The sequence below is a fragment of the Sceloporus undulatus genome, chromosome 4 (assembly GCF_019175285.1).
Source record: "Sceloporus undulatus isolate JIND9_A2432 ecotype Alabama chromosome 4, SceUnd_v1.1, whole genome shotgun sequence".
NCBI lineage: Eukaryota > Metazoa > Chordata > Lepidosauria > Squamata > Phrynosomatidae > Sceloporus > Sceloporus undulatus.
This window is the reverse complement of record NC_056525.1, coordinates 219,551,984-219,579,543: the sequence shown is the minus strand read 5'-3', so window position 1 is coordinate 219,579,543 and position 27,560 is coordinate 219,551,984. Positions and strand designations below refer to the sequence as shown.

Below are 27,560 nucleotides of genomic sequence, written 5' to 3'. Positions count from 1 at the left end.
TCATGTAAAGGACATTTGGGGATCCTTCCTGGACAGGTCCTGGGAAAAGGAGGAAGCCTGGTCACCAGACCAAATAAGAGCTCAAAACATTCCAAGAAAACAACCGTGCCTGCTTCTTAGAAGTCCTGCTCCAAATGGAGGACCATTTCACATTGCTCCTGGACAGAAGGTGGAAACATAGGGCCTGTCACCCTGGATATGACCAAATAAGAGCTTAAAACACTCAGTCCCTGCCTCTTAGTCTTGCTCTAAATGGAGGACCTTTGAGAATCCCTCCTGGCAGGAGGTGGGAAGGGAGGACAGGTCCTGGGGAAAAGGAGGACGCCTGGTCACCCTGGACATGTCCAAATAAGAGCTCAAAATAGTCCTATAAATACAAACGTTGTGGTTCTTAGTCCTGCTCCAAATGGAAGACCTTTTGGAAATTCCTCCTGACAGAAGGAGGTGGCAAGGGAGGAGAGGTCCTGGGGAAAAGGAGGACGCCTGGTTTCTCTGGAGGACGCTCCTTGTGCTGCAAAGCCAGGCAGGAGCCCTGTCCGGTGTTTGGGATTTTTTTGGGGGGGGGGATGGAGCCCCCTCTCCCTGGTGGGCGTGGCCAAGGGGCGTGGCCATCCTTGGGGCGTGTCCTGGTCTGCCTGGTCCTGGGCGGGCGTCGGGGGTCTGCAGAGGGTCCGCGGGAGCTGCGCGGGGCGGTTCGCTCCTCCGCTTCGCTCGCTATGAATGCTGCCCGGGCTCTGTCCCTCCTCGCCTGCTTCTTCTGGGGCCACTTGCCCTGGGGCCACCAGGCCACCCTCCCTCCCTCCTCCTCCTCCCCTCCTCCCCCTCCTCTCCGGACGTCCGGGAAGCGGAGGAGCCCAGCCCCGCCGGAGCCCCCCCAGTACATGCTGTCCCTCTACCGGACCCACGGACTCGCCCCCAACATCACCAGCCTCGCCAACACCGTCACCAGCTTCGTCGACCGAGGGAGAGGTGAGCCCGACCCCCCCCCGCCTCGTCCTCCTTTTCCCGGGCCTGTCCTCCATTGCAGCCTCCCTTAGGAATGCCTAAAAGCTCCTCCGTTTGAAGCAGGCTAGGAAGCAGGGATCGGTAGTTCTAGCAGAGTCTGAAAGTTGCATGTGGTCGCAGCCAGGGTGGCCAGGCGTCCTCCTTTTCCAGGGCCTGTCCTCCATGTCAGCTTCTTAAGGACTTTCTAAAACCTCCTGCAGTTTGAGCAGGGCTGAGAAGCGTCTTTCGAGCTTTCCTTGGCTCCTGTCCTCCGCTTCCCTCCATTTTAGGGGCCTTGCCCTCCGTTTCCCCGACGATCCCTCCTCGCCGCCGCCGCCTTCTTCTTCTTCTTCTTCTGCCTCGAGATGGCAAAAGAGCCCCTTTGTTTTGGGGGACGCTTTCCCAGACCTTCCTCCGCAGACTCCAACATGAAATGAGATTCAAAGAAACGCGGGGAACTTTTCCAACTTCGGGATGCGCCTCTTCGCTCTCCTTCTTTATCCGGGGCTGCCTCCGCACTGCAGAAATCATCCGGTCTGACACCGCTTGAAGTGCCACAACCAGCTACAATGCCCAGCATCCCATAGCATGGAGCCATGGCACTTCAAGCGGTGCCAAACCGGATTATCTCTCCAGTGCGGACCCTGTTTTTCTCCCCCTTTTAATTCCAAAAGGACCCTAAACTCTTGGCCCCAGCTCCTCCGTCTCTCCTCCGCCTGCCTTTTCCGGACTGAACCCCAACGGGGCCGGGCTCTGTCTGCCTGGCTCTCTCTCTCTGCCGCTCGCCCTGCCTTCCCTCGGGACTCAAGCCAGGCTCCTTGGGCAAACGGGCCTCGGAGGGCTCGCCTCGGTTGGCCCTCGGCTGGCGACGTCCCTGGGGAGCCCTGGATCCCGGGGAAGGAAGGGGACGGCTTTTCCACGCCGGATCGCTTGGGCTTCAAGCCAAGGGAGGAAGAAAGGGAGCAGGCAGGCGAGGAAGGAAGGAAGGAAGGGAAAGAAAGAAAGGAAGAAGGAAGGAAGGAAGGGAAAGAAAGAAAGGAAGAAGGAAGGAAGGGAAAGAAAGAAAGAGAGAGAGAAAGAAGGAAGGAAGGGAAAGAAAGAAAGGAAGAAGGAAGGAAGGGAAAGGAAGGAAGGAAGGAAGGAAGGGAAAGAAAGAAGGAAGGAAGGAAGGGCAGGTGTGGGAAGAAGGAAGGAAGTAAAAGAAAGAGAAAGAGGGGCAGGCAGGTGTAGCAGGAAAGAAGCAAGGAAGGAAATAGGCGGGAGGGAGGGAGGAAGACTAAGGAAGGAAGAGAGGAGGGAGGAAAAGGAAAGGAGAAAGAAAGGCGAGTATGGAAGGAAAGAAAGAAAGAAAAGAAAGACGGGTGAGGAAGGGAGAAAGGAAATGGGCAGGCAAGGAAGAAAAAAAGAAAGAAAGAAAGAAAGGCGGGTGAGAGAGAGAGGGAAGGAGGAAAGAAAGAAAGAGAAAGTCAGGGAAGGGAGCGGGGAAAGGGAAGGCGAACCCCTTGAAGGCCACACTCAGCAATAAGAACCGAATCGCCGTCGGAGAAGCCGGGCCTGGCTTCGTGGCCCAGAGAAGCGGCTTGGTCCCCGCTGGTTGTTCCGACGGAGGAGGAGGAGAGCGGAGGGGGAGCCCAGCGGATCCTTCCGGAGCGGAGGGCTTTCTTTCAAAGAAACCAGACCAACAACAGAAACAAAAAACCCAGCTCAGGGATTAAAGAGGGCTCTTGGCCCGGAATGTCGGCGTCTCCGGGGGACGAAGCTAAAGAAAAGTGGGGTTTAGATGGGACTCTCTTTTTTCTTTTTAGTCCTCCTTCTGGTTCCGATCCGGTTCGAAAGCGAGTGGAAAGGGGCGCGCTTGTTGTCTCAAGGCAATTAAAGTGATGTCAACCCGCTTCATTTTGCCGTGTGGACACACCCGAAGGGTTGCTTGCCTCCCGAAGTACACCAGAGCCGAAATCCCAAGCAGTTTCCACCTGAACTCAACTCCTTCCCCAAGAAAACCAGCCTCTTCTTCCTTTAGATTTGTATCGTGACACTCCTCCCGGCTTAGGATCCACTAGACTGAACCGGATCTCAGGATCCTCCCAGCCCGATCTGACCCACCCTTCATCCGCATTGCAGGAATAAAGCGGGTTAACACCGCTTGCCTCGCCGCGGCTCCATCCCGTCCGATCCTGGGATGTGTAGTTTGGGGAAGGGTTCAGTTTGGGGAGATAGTCAGCCAGTTGATCCCAGAGTTATTTATTTATCTCTTAAATGTATATGCCGCCTTTGTCCCAGGAGGGACCCAAGGCGGCTCACAGATAATGGCTTTTTTCCTCTCAAATCTCTTGGGATCTCGGCTCTGCCTTGCTTCGGGAGGCAAGACACCCTTTCGTGGTCTGATGGAAATGCCCCTGGCTTGCTTTCCTTTCCTCGGTGCCCTTTGCAGAGATCGGCTGCTGTCGGAAAAGAGACCAGAAAAAGGTGGCCGCTTTTCCTTCCCCCGAAAAATGCCTATATATTTCTCCTCCCGATAAATGCAACCTCGAAGCCCGCCCCGTCCAAGAGACTCTCCGGCTGCGGCCTGGCCTTTTGCTGGGATGCTTTCACAAAAAGAAGCAAGCAAAGAAGGGGTCTTATGGCACCTTTGGGACTGAAGGTGGCTCTTGTAGCACCTTTGGCCTGGGTTCTCCACTCTCTCAGCAAGAAAATGGGCCAGCTCTGAATGTTCAATTCCTCTCCCCCAACCTCTCTTCCTCTTCCCATTGCTGCTTGGACAAAAACAAAACACCCCACACGAAAAGCCCCGCAAGTCCATCTATGGAGCAGAAGCCCAACGTCTGAGTTTATCAAGGTAGTCCCCAAACGAGGAGCCTTCCCTGGCCTCGCTCTGCTGCCACAGCAAAGTACCATCTCCAGAATGCCATAACATGGAGCCATGGCAGTTAAAGTGGACTCAAGCCTGGTTTAATGCCGGCTTCTATACCTTCCTGCCCTCTTCCTCCTCTTCTCTTCCTCCTCCTTATCTTCTTCTCTTCCTCCTCCTTCTCCTCCTCTTCTTCTTCCTCTCCTCCTCCTCCTCCTCTTCTTCCTCTCCTCTTCTTCCTCTCCTCCTCCTCCTCCTTCTCTTCCTCCTCCTCCTTCCTCCCTCCCCCCCCCCCCCCCTCCCTTCCCTTCCCTTCCCTCTCTCCTATGATGGTGATTGGATGTGTCAGAGGCTGTGACCTGGTGCTGGACCTTCTGAGGGTTGCTTGGCATCAGGCCCCCGATTGGAGCATTTCAACCCAGTGATCTAATTGAGGGCTCCTGTCATAACAGATCAAACATTGTCTAGTCTCCCATAATGAAGGGTCTCTCTCTGTGTGTTTGGGGGGGGAGAGAGGGAGGGAGGAGGACTTCAAGAAGACTCCCCTTCCTCTGAAGTGGCAGCTCTCCCCCTCCATTTTCCTCCTTTCCCCCCTCCCTCCTTTCTCTCTTTTTCCCAAGTCCCTTGTGGGCTCTTTCTCTTCCCTATTTATTGGGGAGAGAGGCTTCTTCCACTCCTGCTGCAGCTGAGATAAAGCCCTCATTCTGGGGATTTGCAGACTCTGGAGACTCCTGACAGACTCAGCTAAGCAGGGTCTGGCCAGGTTAGTACCTAGATGGGAGACCACCAGGGGTTGTTGTTACTGTGTGTCTTCAAGACATTTCAGATTTATAGGCCCAAAACACACTGCAGAAATAATCCAGTTCAGGACTGCTTTAACTGCCCTGGCTCAATGGTAGGGTATTGTAGTTTTGTGAGACATTGAGCCTTCTCTATCAGACAGCTCTGGGGCCACAGTAAACTACAATTCCCAGGATTCCCTAGCACTGAACCAGGGCAGTTCAAGCAGTCTCAAACTGGATTATTTCTGCAGTGTGTTTTGGACCATGACAACCCTATCATGGGGTTTTAATTTTTCTTCAGAGGTGGTTTGCCATTGCCTTCCCCTGAGGCTGAGAGAGTGTCAGTTGCCCAAGGTCACCCAGCAAGGGCCATCCAGTCCAACCCCCTGCCATGCAAGAAATCTAAATCAAAGCATGGCCATCCAGCTTCTGTTTAAAGACCTCCAAGGAAGGAGACTCCACTACACTCGGAGGGAGTTTGTTCCACTGTCGAACAGCCCTTACTGTTAGGAAGTTCCTCCTAATGTTGAGGTGGAATCTCTTTTCCTGTAGCTTGCATCCATTGTTCTGGGTCCTGTTCTCTGGAGCAGCAGAAAACAAGCTTGCTCCTTCCTCAATATGACATCCCTTCAAATATTTAAACAGGGCTATCATATCACCTCTTAACCTTCTCTACTCCATGCTAAACATCCCCAGCTCCCTAAGTCGTTCCTCATAGGGCATAGTTTCCAGACCCTTCACCATTTTAGTCGCCCTCCTTTGGACACGCTCCAGTTTCTCCACGTCCTTTTGAAATTGTGGTGCCCAGAACTGGACACAGTATTCCAGATGAGCCTGACCAAAGCAGAATAGAGTGGCACTATTACTTCTCTTGATCTAGACACTATACTTTTATTGATGTAACCTAAAATCGCATTGGCCTTGTTAGCTGCCACATCACACTGTTGACTCATGTTCAATTTGTGGTCTACTTGCACTCCTAGATCCGTTTCACACATAGTTTCATTCAGCCAGGTGTCCCCCATCCTATATCTGTGCATTTCATTTTTCCGCCCTAAGTGCAATACCTTATATTTCTTCCTGTTGAAGTTCATTTTATTAGCTTTGGCCCAGCTTTCTAGTCTATTCAGGTCATTTTGAATTTTGATCCTGTCCTCTGGGGTATTAGCTACTCCTTCTAATTTGGTGTCATCTGCAAATTTGATAAGTATGCCCCCAATTCTGTCATCCAGGTCATTGATAAAGATGTTGAATAACACTGGGCCCAGGACAGAGCCCTGTGGGACCCCATTGATCACTTCTCTCTAGGATGAATGTCAAGGTTGTTGTAGTTGTAGTGCCTTCAGGTTGACTCAACGAGACCCTAAGGTGACCCTGTCATGGGCTTTACTTGGCAAGGTTTGTTCAGAAGGGGAGTTGCCTTTGCCCTGAGGCTGAGAGAGTGTGACTTGCCCAAATTCAAACCCTGGTCTCTAGAGTCATAATCCATTGCTCAAACCACTATCCATGTTGTCTCTTTGAATCCCAGGAAACCCATTGGGTAACCTTAGGCAAGTCACACTCGCTCAGCCTCAGAGGATGGTCATGTCAAACCCCCTCTGAACAAATCTTACCAGGAAAACCCTCTGATAGGTTGCCTTAGGGTCACCATAAGTCGGGAAAGACTTGAAGGCACACAACAACAACAATTACAACAATATACTGTAGGCTGTATATCAGAAGGAAGCAATGGCAATTGGAAAACCACCTCTTGAGTATTCCTTGCCTAAGAAAAAACTCATTCATCTCAGGGTAGTTGAAGGGGTACACACACAACACACATCTGTGACATTAGAGATTTGGCTGGCTTTGAGACCCCTGAAATTGGTGTGAGGCGGTGGGGTGCCTAGGAGAAAGCTCCTCAGGATTTCCTTGCCCTAGTTCCTTTCCAAGTCATTCAAAAACAAAGTACAAATAAGGCACCCACTAAAACAAATGACAGCACCTGCCCATAGGGAAACCATACCTGCCCATAGAGAGTCATTGGGGAATATTTGCCATAGAAAATCATTGGGGAATACTTGCCCATAGAGAACCACTGGGGAATACTTGCCCAATGATTCCCCAGTATATACCCCAGTGATTATCTATGGGCAAGTAGTCTTTCCCTATGGGCAAGTAGTGTCACCTGCTTTAGTACTAATTTCACATTGGAAGAAATGCAAGCTTCGGGAGGAGGGAAGGAGTGATGATAGGAGTTACAATCCCACCCAAGCATTACATTTAGCTGAGAATAAACCTCGCTTTGTAGTCAATAGGACCTGCATCTGGGCAGACACCTGCTTTGGAGTGCAGGGCTAAACTGCGATATTTCCCCCCCATCAACTACTAGACAGAATGTCTGCTTGAAAAAATATAACCCAGAATCCTGCCACACCTGCAAGATGGGCACGATCTCTTCCCTGTGAGCTTAAACATGCCTTGGTTTTTAAGATACTTCACTCCCCACCCCTCTGTAATTAGCTTTCTTCTTCCCCGCCCCATGAAATTTAGGTATTGGGCTGCATCCGCAATGCAAAATTAATGCAGTTTGACACCGCTTTAACTGGCATGGCTGCATGCTATGGAATTTCTGGGATTTGTAGTTTGTAGTTTTAGGAGCCATGCCCAGGAATTTCAAATCCCAGAAATGCCATAGCTTGCAGCCATGTCCAGAAACTACAAGTCCCAGAAATGTCATCGCATGGAGCCATTTCCATTAAAGCAGCGTTAAACTGCATTACTTCTGCAGTGCGGATGGAGCTTTGGACATAGCGAGGCTCGACTGACTTTAGCCTAAACACATCACCGCCCAGACCGGTTTTCCTCCATTCCAGTACAGATTGTTCTTTCTTTCTTCTTCTCCCAGAAGACCAGATCCAACTGGAGAAGGCTCTTCTGCCATCTTGGTTGATGCTTTCTTTTGGTTTCATGTTTGGAAAAAGAGGCTATGTGTGTATTTGTTTTGGGGAAATAGTTGGTTTACTTTTTGTATGTTTTTATGTTCATTTGATACTGTTTTAAGTCGATTGATTTTAACTGTTTTTAAGTTCTCACTGTAAATTTGGGGGGGGGGGATTGTCTTGTGAGCCGCCTTGGGTCCCGTTTTAGGAGAAAGGCGGCATAACAATGAAATGAAATTAGGAGTGGCCCGACAGAAGAGCAAAATTTGGAGAGGGGAAAAAGAAAGAAAATAAAGTATTATTATTATTTTTATCATTATGTATTTCCCGCCTCATATCAAGGCTGGAGACAGGGTCCGGCCAGGGTGGCCAGACGTCCTCCTTTTTCCAGGACACGTCCTACATTCCGACTTTCTTCCAAGGAGGGATTTCAAAATGTCCTCCATTCTGAGCAGGACTACGAAGCAGGAATTCGCATTTATATTAGATTGGTAATTGAAAAGCTTTTCTTTGGTCTTGTCCTCCATTTTGAGCAGGACTAAGAAGCAGGAATTTGCATTTATACTACATGTTTTTTAATATTTGTATTTAGTGTTTTTAAAGCTTTTTTTTGGTCATGCAGGACTAAGAGGCAGAAATTTGCACTTATATTGGTGTTTGTTTGTTGGAGCTTTTCTTTGTCCTCCATTTTGTCTGGAATGTCCTCCATTGTGCGGTGCCGTGTCCTCCTTTGCAGTGAGGACACCCTCATAAACCCACAGATAATAATATTAATGGCACTCATAGCATCACCACTACCACGAGCCCAACCAGCGACATTATTGATTGATTACTGGGTTATTATTAAATTAATTAGAGACTGTTCCAAGCAGTTCTTTGGAGGATTCACTTCGAAGCGAGTGAGCAAAGTACAACGACATCCAAAACCCACAAAATATGGAGTCAACCAAAATGCGCAAAATACATGTCGCAAGCTTTCGAAGCTCTACTGTCTTCTTGGTCAGGCAAAGGTTGTTGTTGTTGTTGCTGCTGCTGCTGCTATTATTATTATTATTACTATTATTATTATATCTTACCCGCCTCTTCCTATGGCTAAAAAAGAATCATATAGGAAACTATATAGAGAAAAAAACTATACAATGACGATGCTAGTCACCAGGCTTGCATTTCCTCAAGATGTGGTTCTTTGGTGTTGCTCCGCTCTGGTGCCCCCAACAAAGTACAGATCCCAGAATGTGTAGAAATTGGAGCCGTGGCAGTGAAAGTGGGGTCAAACCGGATTATTTCTGCCGTGTGGCTGCAATTTCTGGTTTGACACCAAGCAGCTGCCTGGGAGGCAGATCTCGTTAAGTTGCAATTGCACTTTGCAATGAACTAAATTGGCCTTTCGCCGGCAAATAAACACTTGTTTTTGTTTGTTTGTTTATTCAGGCAGGCTTTTTAAAATCGTGACAGAGTGGCTTTTATATGTGTTTTGTATGTTTTTTAAATTTTAGATTGTTTTAACCTGGGTAGTTTAATTGGTCTCCCCCCCCCCCTCTTAAAACTGTTTTTAAAGTTTCCCCTCCTCTTTGATATGTAACATCTTTCCTGATGTAGAGCTTCGAAAGCTTGCAATGAGTATATTGTGCATTTCGGTTGGCCAGTAAAAGGATCACTGTTTGGTGGGTTTTTGTTTGCATTTGCATGTTTTTGAAGTGTTTTTATCTTGTAAGACGCCTCGGGTCCCTTTTGTGGGAGAAAGGCGGCATAAAGAAAGAAAGAAATTTGCAGGCTGCTTTTGCCCTCCTAAGGTCTGGATTTCGTTAGTCAGGAATTGGAAAAAAAATTGTCCATAAGGATAGAAAAAAGGATAGAATCCAGTTTATTGGGAAAGCATGCAAAAGATCCTTTTTTCACACCCGACCCATTAAAAAAAAGCCCCTTTTAAATACTTTCCCCCTCCTCCCCGCATTTGTACCACGTACAACTAGGAGTAGAGAACCGGGATCTAAAGTGGGGGCTTTTTATACGCAAAGCTTTTCCGTCTGAAATCTTTCGCCTTAGGCTTTCAAAATATAGATCCAAAAAACCTGGTGGATTTGACCAATACTTCCCCAGAAGAAATATGTAGAATGGTTTTAACTTTTTCTATAGTTCCAGGCTAATTCTATACTGTTTTAATTAGATGATTTTAACTCTTTTTAAAATTCTTACCATAAGTGTATTTTTTTTAATTCTCTTGTGAGCCGCCTTGGGTCCCGTTCTGGGAGAAAGGCGGTATAATAAATAAAAATAAAAATAAAATGGTGAACTAGCTTGTTAGACCTCTTTCAGCCGTTGTACGAATCAAGGGTGAAGACTTCATCTCCGCCAGCTTTTGAAAGCACTCCTGTGAAAAACCTGAGTTAGAAACTCTTCCCTTTGCTCTCTTTTCTCTTTCTCTCTCTCTCTCTTTCTTTCTTCTCCTTCTCCTTCTGTGTCCGCACTGCAGGAATAATCCAGGTTGACCCCGCTTTCACTGCCCTGGCTATGAAACCCTGGGGTTTCTCGAGTGTTGGGATGTTATTTCTGCTAAAGCACGATCTAGCCTTCTTCTTGAGTCCAGAATTAAATGCACCGCTTTAACGGCCCTGTGCCTCCATGCTGTACAGAGCTCTCGGGCAGAGAAGGTTCTACGTCTCCCCAAACGACAACTCCCAGAATTCCATAGCACTGAGCCCTGGCAGTTTAAAGTGGTGTCAACCCGCATTATTTCTGCAGTGTGGACGCAGCCAGAGAAAGCAGCTGGCAAGAGACGCACGAAACTCACAAGTCGGGAAGTCTTTTAATGGGGAGGGAGGGATGTTACCAACTCCGCATTGAGCGAAGGTCGCACTCCTAAGACCACTTTTCTGGGAGCAAAGCCCCGGGAAACGGACTAGAGACCTTCTTTCTCAGCAAGGCACCTCTAGGCTTGCCTGGGTTGATCAGGGTGGATTTGTGTATCAATGATTTCCCCAGCGCCTGCCTTTGGGAAGGAGAAGGTGGATTGTTTCTGCAGTGTGTTTTGGACCAAAGTCACAGCTCTGGATTTGGACTGATCCTGGGTCGCCTTCGTTTCTCTTGCTTCCTTCTGTAGGGAGGAATAGCGAGGGCTCCTCTGCTGAGTTGGAATTCAGACTTCTGCCTTGGAAGCCTGTGTCCACACGACAGATTATAGCGTTGCGACTCCACTTTAACTGGTCATGGTTCCGCCCTGTGGACTCCGGGGGAGGGAGTAGTAGTAGTAGTAGTAGTAGTAGTAATTATTATTAAACTTTATTTATAAAGTGCTATAAATTTTCACAGCGCTGTACACAGAGTAGAACAGAACAGAACAGAACAGAACAGAACAGAACAGAATAGAATAGAAGGGATGGGACCCACTAGACCTCACTGCTAGCTCTCCATTGTCCTGAGAGTGAAATATAAGTTTCCATTCCTCAATCTCTGTAGGCAAGGGAGACTCAGAGGTGGTTTTGCCAGTTTCTTCCTGTGTAGTGTAGCCTGCAGCCCTTGGTATTTTGGGGCGGTCTCCCATCCCAATACTAACCAGGGCTGGCCCTGCTTAGCCTCCAAGACCAGGCGGGATCTGGTGCCTTTAGGGGGATTTAGGCAGGATTCCAGTCAAGGTAACCTCCCCCCAAAGAAACTTCTCCAAGCTTTCCTTTCTTTCTGAAGGTGCTCTTATGATCTGAGCCCACTTTGCCTTTTCGCCTTCCCAACCTTTCGTTGTTCCTTTCGGAAATCATATCTATCGCACCTGGCTGAGGAAGAAAAGTGTCCTACATTATTTCAAGTGTTTCTGAGCCCTTATTGAGATTGTTGGTTCCTTATTCCCACTTCCTTCTTTGCGAGGGAAAAAAAATCTGAAAAAGGCAGCATCTGAAGCCTGGGGTTTTATGGACGTTTTCCAGGGAAATCCCATTAAATGCAATTGATTTCCATGCCAATATGTGTGCAAAATCGGAGCTGGATAGTCGCTGGATAGGATTAAAGCAATTAAAGGCAATGAGATGACAGATTCCATCTTAAAAATGAATAAAATAAATTTGCAGCCTTGGCTGTTTTGATTTGAAATTTAATCCCTAAAATGCTGTCGTCAAAAGACCCCCTAATTCCACATTTCCTTCTTCTTTTTCTGGCATATATATTTTATTCATATTCTCAGTGGGGAGTAAGACCTTCCAGTTGTTCAAAATGAGTGTCCCTATATAATAATAATAATAATAATAATAATAATAATAATAATCAGTGCCCCATTCTAGGGTTGGGGAGGTAAGAGAGAAAATGAAATAGTCCTATCCTTCTCCTTTCCCTTTCATTGCATCTCCCTGGCTAATTGTGTTTCAGGCTGCATCCACACTGCAGAAATAATGCGGGTTGACACCACTTTAACTGCCATGGCCCAGTGCTAGAAAACTCTGGAAATTGTAGTTGGTTGTGGCACCAGAGATCAGGATAATTCCTCTCAGCCAATATCCCTTGTGGATCTGGTGCAGAAATGGTTTTCCTGGTGAGGATGGCAGCTTAGACTTTTGCATGAAGATGGGAATTAAGCGCCACTCTTCCATTGATCTGTTGTGAGTGGGAGTCTGTTAGGGTGCTCTTGTTGTTGTTGTTGTTGTTGTGTGCCTTCCAGTCGTTTCAGACTTATGCTGGCCCTAAGGCTAACCTATCATGAGGTTTTCTTGGTCAGATTTCTTCAGAGGGGGTTTGCCTTTGCCACCCTCTGAGACTAAGAGGGTGTGACTTGCCCAAGGTCACCTAGTGGGTTTTTACACTAAGTCCTAGTCCAATACTCAAACCTCAACACCACAGGGTAAAATTACCCAAACAGGTAATTTTAGACCCTGGCCAAAATTTCCAATCTCCTTCTCTAGGTAGATGCTGCTGGGGTCACTTACTTCACTTGGGGCATTTGGGACCCCCCTTTTCAGCCTTCTGGCCCAAAAGCCTTGTGCCCAGGTGCCTAGCTCAAGTTATACAGGTCAAGAGAATCAGTATTCCTTTCTCTCCCTCCTTTCTCCTGTTCCTCCTTGGTTTTGATGCTTCCAGTAGCCTCAGCAATCCTAAAGCGAACCTACCATGGAGTTTTCTTGGCAAGATTTGTTCAGTGGAGGTTTGCCACTGCTTTCCCCTGAGGCTGAGAAAGTGTGATTTGCCCAAGATCATCCAATGGGTTTCATGGCTGAGCTGGGAATTGAACCCTAGTCCCCAGAGTCATAGCTCAACATTCAATTGTGAATCATGGCAAATATCTTCTGCCCTGACTTGCACTTTACAACTCAAGTTGGCACCAAAGCATGGGGCCAGTTGCTCTAAAGCCAGGTAGGTTAGTGCAGTGTTTCTTAAGCCCTCTGATGCAAGGGACTTCCCCCCACTCAGTGTAGCCAAGGACTGGGATCATATTTGGATCTATTGACAACAACTGTTTCTTTCCTGGAAACTCTCTTCAGAGAGCAGCCAAGAGCTCTCAGATCAGCACCTTTCCAAATACCACACCTGAGTAGCACTGGTGTAATGGTTAGTTGAACTGGGATTTGGAAGATCCAGGTTCAAGTCCCCCACCCCAACCCCCCAGCCACAAAGACTGTTGGGCCAATGCGTTTCTTCCAACCTGATCTATTTCAACAGGTTGCTATGAGGATACAGCAGTGAAGAGGAAGAAGGCCAAGTAAGCTGCCTTGAGCTTGTTGGAAGAAACGTGGACTTATAGATGTAACAAAAAGGAATTAAATGGACACGGGCTCTTACAGCTTGTAATGGGGATCTTCAGTTGTTTCACTCCCTTTCTATACTGTGATATGGGGCACCACTGATCACCTTTGCCTTTAAGCTGAAGTGTGGTCTAGTTTACACAGCAGTCTTTGCTCCTCTATGAGGTTTGAAGTGGGAGTTAACTTCCATATATAGTATATTTTGGAACTCAGTATTTTATCACTTTAGGGATTAAGATACTGGAGTAACCAGGGACAGATCTCTTTTGATGTGGGATTTTCACAGCCCCTAACAGAATTTGGCAAGTGTTCTGGATTGCAACTCTCAAGTGAGTCTCCTGTTCTATCTCAGGAGGTCCCAGAGGACATGCTGGCTGAATTAGAATCATAGAGTTGGAAGAGACCACAAGGGCCATCCAGTCCAACCCGCTGCCATGCAGGAAATCACAGTCAAAGCAAAGGCTGAGGCTTCTTGGGTGCTGCAGCCCCCAAAAGTAACTTTTCTAAGCTCTGTCTGATGAAATTTGAAGGACCTCTATTCTTAAAACATCCAATTAGCTCCTATAATGAATTAGCAAACATTCTGTCATACTTAAAGTAGGCCAATTGAAATGAATGGGACTGAGGTTACTCATGCTGGACAGAAGTCCTGTTGATTCCAGTTGACTTACCCTGTAGGACTAAACTGGGATTTCAATATGATTATTAGAACAAAATAGAAAGTCTCTTTGTTGGTGAGGAGGGAGAAGAAATGCCACACAGGTGAAAACTCAGTCCTGCCTGCCTGACACTCAATTCTGCAGCAGCTCAGAGGAGAACAAATGCTTCTGAGGAGCCTCCAAGCAATAGCTGTCAGTCTGTTACTGTGCAGGCCTCTGCTGTTTCTTTGTCTATCACCAGGAGGGCCCTTTGGAGGGCTTTCAGACACTAATGGAGTAGAGGCTTTAAACCCTCAGAAAATTGACCATGTCCCTTGCACCTTGATCTTCCATTAGAGTGACAAGAAAATGGAGGACAGGGAGGATGCTCAGTTCCAGAAAACCATGGGCAAAGGTGGGTGGCAGCAGCTGGTAGTTGTGTGTAATAATCATATTACTGTATATATATTCAAGTAAAGGTGAAGACTTGTTATCCTCTGAGACAGAAGTGTAAATAGCACCCACCTTCTACCCAAGTCAAAATACCCAAAGCAGAGCCAGACAAGTGATTTTGGTGCAAGAGGAAGAAATCCCACAACCCCCTTTCCCAATCCCTGGCAATAAAAATCCAATAATGGTAACAAATTAAGGCCTAAATTCAATTGCTATTACATGAGTTGCTTAATGAGAAACCAAGACTTACATGCATGCCAGTAATACAATAGGTCAGGCCTTCATTAACTAACAATTGGTGCTTTTTATGATACACCAAATCTGCTGCTATTGACTCATGGCGATGGCCCTGATATTAACATTGACCACCAACACCACCACTCTCATCATCATCATCATCTTCTTCTTCTTCTTCTAGTGAGATAAAACCTTGATGACTGGCAATCTGGCATACCAAACTGGGACGAGATGGCTGGAGAAACCTCATCAAAAACATGGTCAAAACATGGTAGAATTCAAAGATATAGCTGTTAGTCTGCAAAATTTAGTATAGAATGAGATCTTGTAGCAAAGATGCAACAAGATCTCTTTCCATAGATGTCAAAAACAGGCCATGGAGAACATTACAGAGGGACAAGCTGGTATCCTCCAAACAATAGCTTACTGTTTCAGTTCAAAACCCCTACTGGTTTTAATCTTAAATAATAACAATAAAAAATCAGGAGGAATAAAAAGCTTAGGGTTTGCTAAACAGACTCCTAACCAGAAATTAGAGGCAGAGAAAGGATAGAGGATAAGTAGGCCCATTGAATCAAATGGGGTATAGTGGGTAAATTCAGTTGATTCAGAGGATGTATGCTAACTGGGAGTAACAATTTGATTTAGGCTGAAATGGATTAGGTTGCTGTTTTATGCCCATTTTCGAGGGTATGACATCCACTGGACAAAAAAGGACCTTTAAACAGAGTCTGGATGGCCATCTCTCAGGGATGCTTTGATGGTGAGTTCCTGCATGGCAGGGGGTTGGACTGGATGGCCCTTGTGGTCTCTTCCAACTCCATGATTCTATGATTTACATGTCTCAAAGGTTCCACAAGACTCCTTCCTTCCTTTATACTTTTAAGTACATCTAAGCAGACATGTATAAGATTGTCCTGTTACTCTTTATTAGCTGAAGTCTTAATGCACTTAGTTACTGAATATTAAGAGATTTCTTTGCTTCTGACTAAACATGGATGTATATAAGATGGCAGGCTCACCTGCAACCAGATGCGCTTGTTGGGTCTCCCTTGCCTCTGGGATTGCAGCTTTGATTTGCATTTGGAAATCAGGTTTGAAAGGCATTTCATTGAACTGCACTGGCTCTTTTTAAGGTTTTACTTAATGGTGTTGATTCTTTTCACTTTAATTCTCAAAGGTTGGGTTGCAACATATTGAGTTCTCATTTTCCCAAAGGCCTTTTTGTGAATCCCTTCTGCCTCTCCAGTTCCTTGTGTGCCAGGCCTTATTTAGATAGTAAACCTGAGGGCAGGGAATTGTCAAATTAACCATTTGTAAGGCACCCGGAGAGGCTTTTTGGCTGAAAGCTGGATATAAATACTCTAAATAAATACATACATAGAAGCAAGTCATGGTGTACCCATTAATACTTTCCTGAAAATGTTCTGATGTTTCTTCAATCTATTTTGTGTCTTGAGGTAGGGTAGGAAATGTTGCACTCACTCACACTTCTTTACTGCAACTCCCAGTGGCCATGCCTGGGAGTTGTAATCCCAGGTTTTCCAACCTCTTGGGATTGAGTTGCACAGGAAAAAAGAAGTGATGGGGCAGAAAAGCCATTATTGACCAAATTGTTCTGTTCAAGTGCAAAAGTTGTTAACTTGTACACTGCCCATCAAAGCCTATATTTACCCCCATCATTCCAGATTCTTCCAGTCTCCCCCCCCCATATGTGCATCTAGGAACAACTGTGTGTGTATGTTGTGTACATTCAAATAGTTTCCGACTTATTGCAATCCTAAAGCAAATCTATCATGGAATTTTCTTGGCAAAATTTGCCGTTGCCTTTCCCTGAGGCTGAGAGCATGTGACTTGTCCAAGGCCACCCAGTGGGATTCATGGTGCTCACCTTTAAAATAGGTATCACATTAACTGTTTAAAAAACCCAGCAAACCTGGGGACCAGCAAACAGTTGGTTTTTAAAGAGTTTTTAAATGTTGAATGGTGCCAGTGAGGCTGAGACCTATTCCTAGGTGGATATACTAAAGGAGTACAAAGAAAGGAGTCTTGTGGCACCTTTGAGACTAACCAGTTCACTTCATGCTACCAGCTTCTTTCTCACACTGCACTGTGGTAGCTCTTTTATCCTTCTTTAACTGCTATGGCTACCTCCTGTGGAATCTTGGGATTTGTAGTTTAGGGAATGGCATTTAGAATTCTCAGCCCAAGAACTCTTAGGCCTCACTGAACTACAAACCCCAGAATGCCACCGGAGGCAGCCATAACAATTAAAGTGGAATAATAGCACTATAATGGTGTAGTTAGATATTGTTAGTCTCAAAGGTGCTACAAGATCCCTTTGCACCCCAGTTCATTTCAGGATAAGGTTTGGTGGACTCCAGTCCACTTCTTCAGATGCATCTCACAGGGAGGTCTTGCTGAATCCAATGGGATTCCCCTCCAATAAATGCTCATGTTATTTGCCTGACATACTGCAGTACTTCTGCATACTTTACATTGGAGTAAGCCCCACTGTATTCAGTGGGAATTGTTACTGAGCATGCCTGCTAAGGATGCAGGTCAGCATAGCCTCCCTACATTTAGGGAAAACACCAGCAGCTTAACCAATTTGAGGGGAAAATATTCTAGGATGTCCATAATTGTTTGGTTAACAAAAAGGAGAAGGGCAGAGGATGGACAGAGAACCACTAAAGGCGTGAATTTGACTATGATGTAATGTAACATGATAAATAAGATTCCACCAAATAAGTCATACATCCTTCCAGCCACCGCCCTTCAGTGACTTCCCTTGTAAGCAAAGTCAACTGAATGCAATTCCATGTGATCCTGCCTTGATGGATTTAGGAATAAAAGAGTCAGCCACTCTCCCCACTCTAGTCTTTTTTTACGATGGGTGGGGAATTGGATTACACTGAATGGGCTGAACTATATTTCCATTGATGAATTCCCATGGAGAGGAGGAAGGGGTGGAGATACTGCCTGTGTGAAAGCACCAGATTCTAATTTTGTGTGTGTGCAAAATATCCATATTTAAATGGAAAGCATTGGGTCCCTGTTGGATCTCAGAGGTGCAATCTCAGATTTTAAGCATCTCCCTGTCTTCAGGATCCAATCCTATTATCTTCAATCATGTTTCCTCTTAGGTTAGCAAGTGGGTGACTATTTGAACATTGCTTGTCAACAGGTTTTCAGGCTAAGAAACTTAATCCCAGAATTTGAGAAGTTTCTTTCTTTCTGACTGCTAGAATTTCACATCTAGCAGGGCCAGCAATTATGGGGATTGTAGTGCAAAATCTCTCCCCCCCCCAATTGCTCTGTCCAGGACAAGCCATCTCTTGACTCTTGCTGGGTGTGGAATGAGGATGGAAAAAGCCATTTATTTCTGAAATTTTAAACACACCCTCCCTCCCTTTCTCTTTCAACTCACCATTTTTATCAGACAGCTTTAAAAAATAAAACAAAACCCATCATCATTATAATTCTTATAGCACTTTGCAGTGTTTCCTAAACTGTATCACATGGAGAGATTCAAGATGCAGAATCGATAGGCTGAGAAGCAGAAGAAAAATCACAATGGCCTGATTGGATTTGAACAAGTCATCTCCCAGCATTTTGAATGGTCTCGAAGGAAGTTTGGGCATTAATTCTAGAGAGAGAAATTACCCCCCTCCCTGTGACTGAATCATTGATACAGCTGAGATGAGATTTTTTTTCCTCCCCAGTGGTGAACTTTTTTGACCATCTCTATTGTGATGTGATGCCAAAGATCTGGATTAAGCAGGATTGATGGAGCCAGGAAGGGCAGAAGTCAAAATGGTTAGTCTCAAGGAGTTACAAGTGTGTGTGAAAGAGCTAGACAGAGACAGATATCTTGGTATTGTGCTTGTTTATATGCTACCTTTTTCGCCCCCCCCCCCCTTTGGTGATTAGATACCTGCCTACTTGACCACTTCATAGCCATGCTTGAAAAACCATAGGTAAATCCTGTTAATTTTTTTAAAAATCAACTAGTCCTTTAAAATTGGAAGGTCACTGGGAAGTAAAACTCTTCAAATCCCCCCTTTTTTAAATGAACAAAAACTTGCCTTTCAGCCCAGTCCTATAAATTTTTGTTCCCAGCAACATTACTTTTTTGGACTATAGCTTCCAGAATCCCTCTGTGAGATTATGGCAGTTTTCCTCCAAAATAAGAATTTATCACAAGGTTTGTTTCCTAGCCTAACATTTGGGGTCAAGCCAGAGTGGAGAAGGTTTCCCAAGATTTTTGTGTCTCTACTGATTTGACCTGGTCAATGTTTCCAAAAAAGATTTTTTTAATGGGATTTCAGAAGATCAAAATGAGACCTTCCAGGTTAACCTAGAGTTGGTACAAATTCCAGTTAGGAGCTGGAAGAAAAAAGAAGCCTTTACACTGATCATTTGAAAGAGAGTCTGGCATTCTTCTATTCTAATCACATTTGCTTGGGAATGGCATTTCGTGTCAATATCAATTCTAAATCAGTGTGTGTACCCATAGTCCAGGTTAAATCCTAGATTTAAATCCTGGATCCAATTTCTGATCAGTAAAATGAGCTGGTGAAACACATCTAGAATGCAGTCCTTCTAAATTGACAGGAAAAAAACAAACAGACAAACAAAAAGCCCATGTCAGCAAATTGAGAGTTTTGGTTTGATTTCTTTTATTCTGGTCTCTGTAGATAGGGAACAAGAAAAGGGAGAAGTTTAGAACTGTAACCCAGAGATTGGAAATGCTCCTTCTTTGCCTGATGACTCCCAGAATCTCTCAGCCATGTTGCATAGTCCAAAAGGTATCTTTTCCAAGCCCTGATCCAAATTTTCCAAGGCAGTTTTTTTTAGTTCATTAACTTCTTCACTAGTCATGATCTATCCTTTCCCTCCCTAAGAATCCTCTACCTGCAGAGACTAAATTGTCACTGTATTGCAGGGGTAGGCAACCTGCGGCCCGCGGGCCAGATGCGGCCCAGTGAGGCCTTGGGACCGGCCCCAGCCCGGTCCTGCCACCGATTGCCGCCGGGGCCTTTGGGGGGCAATTGTCTATAGAAGCCTCAGAAACATGCATTTATATTAACATTTTAAAAAAAATCAGCAAATATTTTCGCACGTCCTCCATTTTTTTTTAAAAAAAGTGTCTTCCATTTGAAAATTTTGTCCTACATTTGTCCTGGTTTATTTATATTTAATTTTTTTAAAAAATATTTAATTATTTATTTTTTGGCTTTGGCCCCCAGTTGCCTGAGGGACAGCAACCCGGCCCCCGGCTCAAAAAGATTGCCTACCCCTGCTGTATTGAGTCTGGCAAACAACACACCTCTAGGGCAACTATATGCATTAGGATGAACATCACTGCTGTGGTGGTTAGGGAGTTCTGACAGTTATAGTCCAAAACAAGGTCTGCAACATTGTGTCTGCTAGATATCTCTGAGAAGTCCACAAGCAGGGCATTTCAGACACCATCCCTCCCATATAGTTGCTCCCCAGTTTATAGTATCCAGGGATATATTGCCTTTGTATGCAGAGTCAGTGTGGTGTAGTGGTTTGAATGCTGGACTACAACTCTGGAGACCAGGGTTCAAATCCCATCTCAGCTGTATAAGGTCACTGAGTGTCCTTGGGCAAGTCACACTGTCTCAGCCACAGAGAATGGCTATGGCAAGCCCTCTCTGAAGAAACTTGCCAGGAAAACCCTGTGATAGGTTCACCTTAGGGTCAGCATAAGTCAGAAACTTGAAGGCATGCAACAACAAATTCAGCGACTATATTAATTTCTCTTGGCTAATTCATGGACTGAGGCTGTAAAGTACAAACTTCTGTTGTGGCCATCATCATCACCATCATCACCTCCACCACAGCTATCATTAATTTGTTTTTTCAGGATATTCTGAAAAGATGAGCAATATTTAATGTAACCAAGGGAAAGGGTCTATCTCTTAGTGGTGCTATTGCTCAAACCATGCCATAACTTGTTAGAAGAAGAGTACTGAAATTCCAGGGGTGAGGGAAAGCCCCAGACTTTGGGGTGACAGATCACCATTGGAGCAGCTGGAGCAGTTGTCATGGAGCCCTGTCACTGTTGTTGGACTGCAGCTCCCAGCATTCCTAACAATTGGCTATTTTAGCCAGGCCTAGCAGTACCATGACAGTTCAATCTTCTCTGGAGGGCTGGAGGATTTTTCTCCCTCATGTATCTATCTGATCATTTGCTGACTCCTCCATTCTAAGTGAAGAGCCATTACTTCACCATTAAATCCTCCCTGGTGCTTTTTGTAACCTCTAATCCAAGGAAGAGGTCTGTTTTTCTCAAAAGCATGCACATAGGAGGGACCTTTTGGTGACCCAAAAACAAGAACACTAAAATGGATTTCTCAAGGATTCAAAATCTCTTATTCCTCTTCACTTTTAGTTAGCTAGTGTTCTCTCTTTAGTGGAATTCTAGTGCTAGCCAGAACAAACTGTCTTCTTAACTCCTCAAAACCCAGTTTGCTCTCCATTGGGTGGAATGAATTTGATCCTGGTTAATGAGGTTGCCATCCTTTTTTTCCTGGCAGGGCTACTGTGCATATAGCACATGTGTGGTAGGTATACATTCTGCTCTGGTGGATGATGTTTTTTCTTCTCGCGAGATTTAGTGACAATTGTTTTGCCAGATGAATTTTAAGACATTCTTTCAAAGCATAGGGGCCCATTTAATAGCTAAAGAAGAAGGGAGAGAAAGATGGTAAAGCTACAGTGTAGTATTAGTTAGGGATAGCATTGGTTAGAGTCAGGGTGTGGTAGTGCAGGGATGGAAAAGAAATTGTTGCACTGCAATTCCCAGTATTGCTTACCATTGGCTGGCAAGGGCTGCTGGGAGTTGCAGTTCATCAGCATCTGGAGGGCCATACAATTCCCATCCCCATGGGAATTATTATTATTATTGTGGTTGTTGTATTTTCTTATATCCCACTTCTCCCAACATCTCAAGGCAGCTAACAGCAAATTCAAAACAGTACAATTTAAAAACAGTACAGCATCATTAAAATGTATATATATAAAATTAAAAAACAATTAAACCATTTAAAAAGTTAAAACAGTTATGAATTAAAATATAACATGTTAAAAATACAACTTTAACATTTAAATCACACAACACTTAGCTCCCATTATTAAAATTGAATTAATTAAAACCCTAATTAGGTTTAGGAGAAACACGTTGAAATGCTTACTGAACCAGAAAACATATCGGGTGGCTCAAGCACCTTAGAGCCCTCCTCTCCTTTATTTTAGTCTTCACCCAAGCGGATTGTCAAAATGAGACCCAGGTTAATCTTGAGTTGGTTAAACTGCAAGTCCCAGGATGCCCATACTGGACTGGAAAGGATGGGAGCTGTAGTCCACCCATCCAGAAAGCATCACCTTCAGGAATGCTTGTGACTGAAAATCTCAGTTGCTGAAATCCTGAAACACTTAGAAACAAGACTACTGAGTTTAGTTGGACTTGTTTAGGGGATGGGGGGGGGATTAAGAGTTTGGAAAAGTTGATTTTGGGGACTCCAGTGCCCACACTGGTTGGGGCATTCTTGGAGGGGTTAAACCAAGAAAGTAACTTGGGCAAGCTCTGGTTTTTAAAAAATGCATAGGATCAAGCTTGCATAAAGGTGGAATTCTGCACAGCAGTTTGGTGGGGAAAGTATTTCTCAAGTATAGGCTTTCTAAAAAGTGTGTTTGCAGGCCTGCTGTAAATTCTTTGGGTGGGACTGTGGTTCTGAAAAAAGCATCAAATTGTACCCGAATGCTATGGTTAGTCCCAACTAGAGCAGACCCATTAAATCAATGGGATTTACATGGACACTTTGACTCATAATTGATACAATGGGGTCTACTCTAGTTGGGACAAAATGATAGAATCCATCCCTGCAGCTCCATCAAGTCAGTCACAGAACTTGTCTAAAGTTGACTGATTTATGGTGGGGTTTTTCTTGGCAAGATTGGTGAAGAGTGGGTTTGCCTTCACCTGCCTAATGAAGGATGTGTTTTAATGCTCACCTTTGTGTGTTTTTAATAAAACAGAAACAAAACAAATAGCTTTATTTATATGTGGCTTCATACCAAACTAGCAGTGTCTAAGCGGTTTACAACTGCATAACTAATTGCCCCCAACAATCTGGGTACATTATTCTTTTAAACCATGAGCTGCTTTGAGACTCAGTTTTGGGGGGAAAGCAGGATGATGATGATGATGATTGTTATTTATTGTTATTATCCTGACCCCCCCCCAAATGGGACTCGAAGCAGCCCACAATTTAATAGAATTATTATCATTATCATTATTATTATTATTTCTCTGAGACTCAGAGAATGAGAATGGGCCAAGATCACCCAGCAGGTTTCCATCAGGACTGAGCGGGGATTCGAACCCAGCTCTCCCAGAGTCCAATCCAGCACTCAAAGCACTAAGCCATATAGAATCCTAGAGTTGGAAGAGACCACAAGGGCCATCCAGTCCAACCCCATTCTGCCATGCAGGAAATCACCGTCAAAGCATCCCCTACAGATGGCCATCCAACCTCTGTTTAAAGACCTCCAAAGAAGGCCATAGTCTGAGCATTGGACTATGACTCTGGAGAGACCAGGGTTCCAATCCCGGCTTGGCTGTGGCAACCCACTGGGTGATCCTGGGCAAGTCACACTCTCTCAGCCTCAGAGGGTGGCCATAGCAATCCCCCTCTGAAGAAACCTGCCAAGAAAACCCTGCGAGAGCTTCTCCTAACGACTTGAAGGCACACATCGTGGATTTATCTCTCGACTCTTGATGCCCTTTTGGACCAGTCTTAAGCTCTTGGGACCCTCCCTATCATAACACTCCTTTTGCAAGCCACTTTCTCCTCCTCCCCAAGACTTTTCAGGCTTTGGAAACACACAGATATTTGGGGATGGGGGGAGAACATCCTAGTGGTGTGAGTCTCGGCCATCCCTCAACCCCCTCCGTTTTCCAGTCCGCCTTTCTCAGCTTGAAGTGCGGCAGCGCGAGGGTGACACTTTTACAATCGAAATATATACAGATGTTTTACTAGCTCTTGGGGAAACCGGAGGGCTGGAGAAGGGGCCCCCCTCCTCTTTTTGGTATTTGCTGGCTTGTAAAGCCTTTTATTGGGAAGCAGGGAAGGGGAGAGGAGGCTTTAGCTTTTTGCGAACCTTTTTTCGAACTACGCAACAAGGTTGCAGAAAGTGCCCCAAAAAACCAGAAATCCCAGTTTGTCTGTGAACGCAACAAGTGAGTGAATCACAACAATATCGGCATCCGAACTGCAGAAATAACCCGGTTTGGCACCGCTTTAACTCCTTCTCTGGCTCAAGGCTATGGAATCCTGGGACTTGGAGTTTGTTGTGGGGCCCAGAGCAGTCCTGGGGTGCTGAAGAGGTCAAAAGTCCCTTTGGAGGAGGCTCTCTTTGCGTACCCCTCCTCCCCACCCCAGAGAAGGAAAGATATATGGCATTAGGAGGAGGAGATGTAGGTCACCTTTAGGGGAAGATGCATGGCTTGAATGAAGGGAAGATGTGTGCCTTTATGAGGGCAGGATGCATGTCATTTTAGGGGAAGATGTGCAGCATTATGAGGTGGAGATGCATGGCATTAAGAGGGGAAGATAGATGCCTTTATGAGGGGAAGGTGTATTGCGATTTTAGGGGAAGTCGTGTAAGCCTTTATGAGGGGAAGATGTGTGGCATTATGGGGGAGATGTAAGTCTTTATGGGGGGGGGGAAGATGTACAGCATTAGGCGAGGAATGCGTATGGCACTAGGAGGGGAATATGTAATACAATTTGAGGGGAAGATGCATGGCATTATGAGGGGAAATATATCCCTTTCTGAGGGGAAGGAGTAACGAATTATGGGGGGGGGGGGGTGTAAGCCTTTATAGGGGGAAAATGTGTGGCATTACGAGGGGGAGATGCAGGCCTTTAGGGCTTTATGGGGGAGAGGGGAAGGTGCTTGGCATTCACTCCCCTGAGGCTCCCCTCCTCTTTCAAAGGTGAAACTGATGGGCAATTCTCTCTCTCTCTCTCTCTGTTTCTCTCGTTGTCTTTATCTTGCAGACGATCTCTGGCCGAGGAGCAGCCGGAGCCGGAGCCGGAGCCGCGCCTGGAGGAGCCAGCGGTATCTGTTTGATGTCTGGACTCTCTGGGAGCAAGAGGAGCTGCTGGGGGCCGAGCTGCGCCTCTTCCGCCGAGCCTCCGCGGGCCCTCTTCCGACGGGGCGCCTGGCCCGCCTGCAGCTCTCGCCTTGCCTTTCGGGCCGCCCCCTGGCCTCCAGGGCCCTGGATCTGTCCCGGGAGGGAGAGTGGCTGGCCTTCGACGTGGGCCCCGCTTTGCAGCCTTGGAAGAGGCAGAAGGGGAAGGAAGCCCCTGGCCCCCGGCGGCCGCTTTGCCTGGAGCTGCGGGTGGCCCTGGCCCAGGAGCAGCCCCCGGAGATGGCAGCCCGAGGAAGGAACGCTTCCGGCCCGAGAAGCCCCCGAGGGACTGCCGAGCAGCCCCTCTTGGACCCGAGGCAGCTGGGCCTGGGCCGCCAGGGCCGGGCTGCGCAGGAGAGGGCCCTGCTGGTGGTCTTCTCCCGGTCCGGGGTCGGCAGGAGCCTCTTGGCCGAGTGGAAGCCGGGCAGCCAGGGCCCTCCTGCTGCTGCTGCTCTGGGCCCTCCCGGGAGGCGGCGGCGGAGGAGGGCCTCCTGGGGCCCCCGCCACGGGAAGCGCCACGGGAAGCGGGCCCGGCTGCGCTGCAGCAAGAAGGCGCTGCACGTGAACTTCAAGGAGCTGGGCTGGGACGACTGGATCATCGCCCCCTTGGAGTACGAGGCCCACCGCTGCGAGGGCGCCTGCGACTTCCCGCTGCGCTCCCACCTGGAGCCCACCAACCACGCCATCATCCAGACCCTGATGAACTCCATGGCCCCCGGCGCCACGCCGCCCAGCTGCTGCGTCCCCACCCGCCTCAGCCCCATCAGCATCCTCTACACCGACGCCGGCAACAACGTCGTCTACAAGCAGTACGAGGACATGGTGGTCGAGGCCTGCGGGTGCAGGTAGCCCCCGCCCCGACGACCACGGCGGCCAAGGAGAGCCAGAGAGCCAGGCGGCCGGGCATGGGAGCGGGAAGGCCGGCCGAAGAGGCCGAGGCTCGCCGGGGCTGGCCCTCCCGAAGGAGAGCCAGGAGGAGGAGCACCCGAGGGAGAAAGGCCCAGCCTCAGCTTCAGACACAGCGGGACTGAGCAGGAAGCCCCGCCGGGGTGAAGGGCCCCCTCCGGGCCCCGGCTGCAGGGCCTGCCTGCGCTGACCAGGCTCCTGGGGGCAAAAGCAGGCTGCGAAAGGGGCAGCGAATGCCACCCATCGTCCCCTCAGAATGACATATCTCCCCCCCCCCCCCCGCCCACCCGCTCCCCCCCCCCCTCGTCCACATCTTCCCCCATAAAGGCATATATTCCCCCCACCCCATAATGCCATAGACATCCCGCCCATCCCGCCATACACATTCACCTCAAAAGGCCATGCAACCTCCCCCCATAATGCCACACATGTTCCCCCATAATAGCATACATCTTCCCTTCATAAAGACATCTTCCCCTCATAAGGGCTTATATCTCCCCCCCATCATACCATACACTTTCCTCCCATCATGCCATGTATGTGCCTCCCCCACAATGGTGTACATCTTCCCCTCACAATGGCATGCATCTTCCTTTCCTAATGTCATACATCTTCCCCTCATAATGGCCTACATCTTCCCCATATATTCAGCTCTTTTGCCTTTGGCATCGATGGCGCAGCTGCGGCCTCTTGGTTCAGGATGATCAACGTCCTCCTTTCGCAGGATCTGTCCCACATTTCAATCTTTGACCAGCATGTCCTCCCTTTTGAGGATAACTAAGAAGCAGGAACTGATATTTATAATTTGTGTTTTTAGCTTGTATTTTGGAAAGCCCTACAATTTTCTTGAATGCCCTACATTTTCCAGTGCCTTGTCCTCCTTTGCAGTTATGACATCTGGTCCCCCTGTCTTGGTTGCCTTTCTAAAACATACATTTATAAATGTATTAAATATAAATAGAGTGGCAGGACTGTTAGTGTGGGGGCCAAAGAAGGCTATTGCCCAACCCAAATAAGAATTCTGCCCTATCAAATGGAATTTCCCTTCGTTCTGCTAACATCTAGCATAACAGTAACTTCAAATGAGTGTTGGAAGATACAAGGACACCACTATGTTAGTCTGGGAAAATAGTATGCCGAGGGATCTTGTAGGACCTTTGAGATGAAAGAGAGAAGCTGGTAGCATGAGCTTTCCATAGATATGAGCTATAGGCTACCAATTTCTCATGCTACCAACTCAGGCTGATCAGAAGTCCTAACTTCAAAGGAAGACAAGGCATTGCAAAATAGAGGACATTCAAGAAAAATAGAGAACATTACCAAATAAAAGCTTAAAACACTTGTAGAAATATAAATTCATGCTCAAAATGGAGGGCATTTTGACATTCCTCCTGGACAGAAGGTTGAAATGGAGGACATGCCCTGGGAAAGCAGGATGTCTGCTCACCCTGTGCCAACTTCTCTCTTTCAGTTAGGCTCAAAGGTGCTACAAGATCACTGTGAATCTTTAAAAACACAGTTATCCAAAGAAAAGAAAAGAAAAGGGGATGACAAATTTACCAAGGGAATGCAACACTCAGCAAATATAAGAGTGCCAGGAGTGAACAGTTTCCAGTGTCTCAGTCTCTGCAGTGCTTGACATTTGGTGGCCAAAGGACAACTTCCTTGGGGGCCAGGAATCTCAATTGTAGGGTCAGTGCCCTCATTTTGTCCCTCCAAATACATCCCTTTTTTGAGTGGGAGGCATTTATCACCCTCTCCCCTTCACCTCCTTGACTTGCAGATAAAAGAGTCATCTAGAGTTGTAAGAAAGCAAGCAGGTAGGCCTTGTTCCACATCC

At 46.7% G+C, this 27,560-nt stretch overlaps 1 protein-coding gene across 1 annotated transcript; it reads left to right on the top strand.

Moving 5' to 3' along the window:
• Positions 1 to 812: 812 nt before the first annotated feature.
• On the top strand, positions 813 to 25,727 carry GDF6 (growth differentiation factor 6). The gene is made up of 2 exons (XM_042465130.1): positions 813 to 969; positions 24,681 to 25,727. The coding sequence occupies exons 1-2, from the start codon at positions 882 to 884 to the stop codon at positions 25,661 to 25,663; spliced, it is 1,071 nt and encodes a 356-aa protein (XP_042321064.1). The 5' UTR covers positions 813 to 881; the 3' UTR covers positions 25,664 to 25,727.
• Positions 25,728 to 27,560: the final 1,833 nt, after the last annotated feature.

Bases quoted from the DNA above. Each gene is read 5' to 3' on its own strand.
- GDF6 (XM_042465130.1), top strand. From the start codon at position 882: ATGCTGTCCCTCTACCGGACCCACGGACTCGCCCCCAACATCACCAGC. The intron at 970-24,680 runs GTGAGCCCGACC...TTTATCTTGCAG, and splicing joins CTTCGTCGACCGAGGGAGAG to ACGATCTCTGGCCGAGGAGC.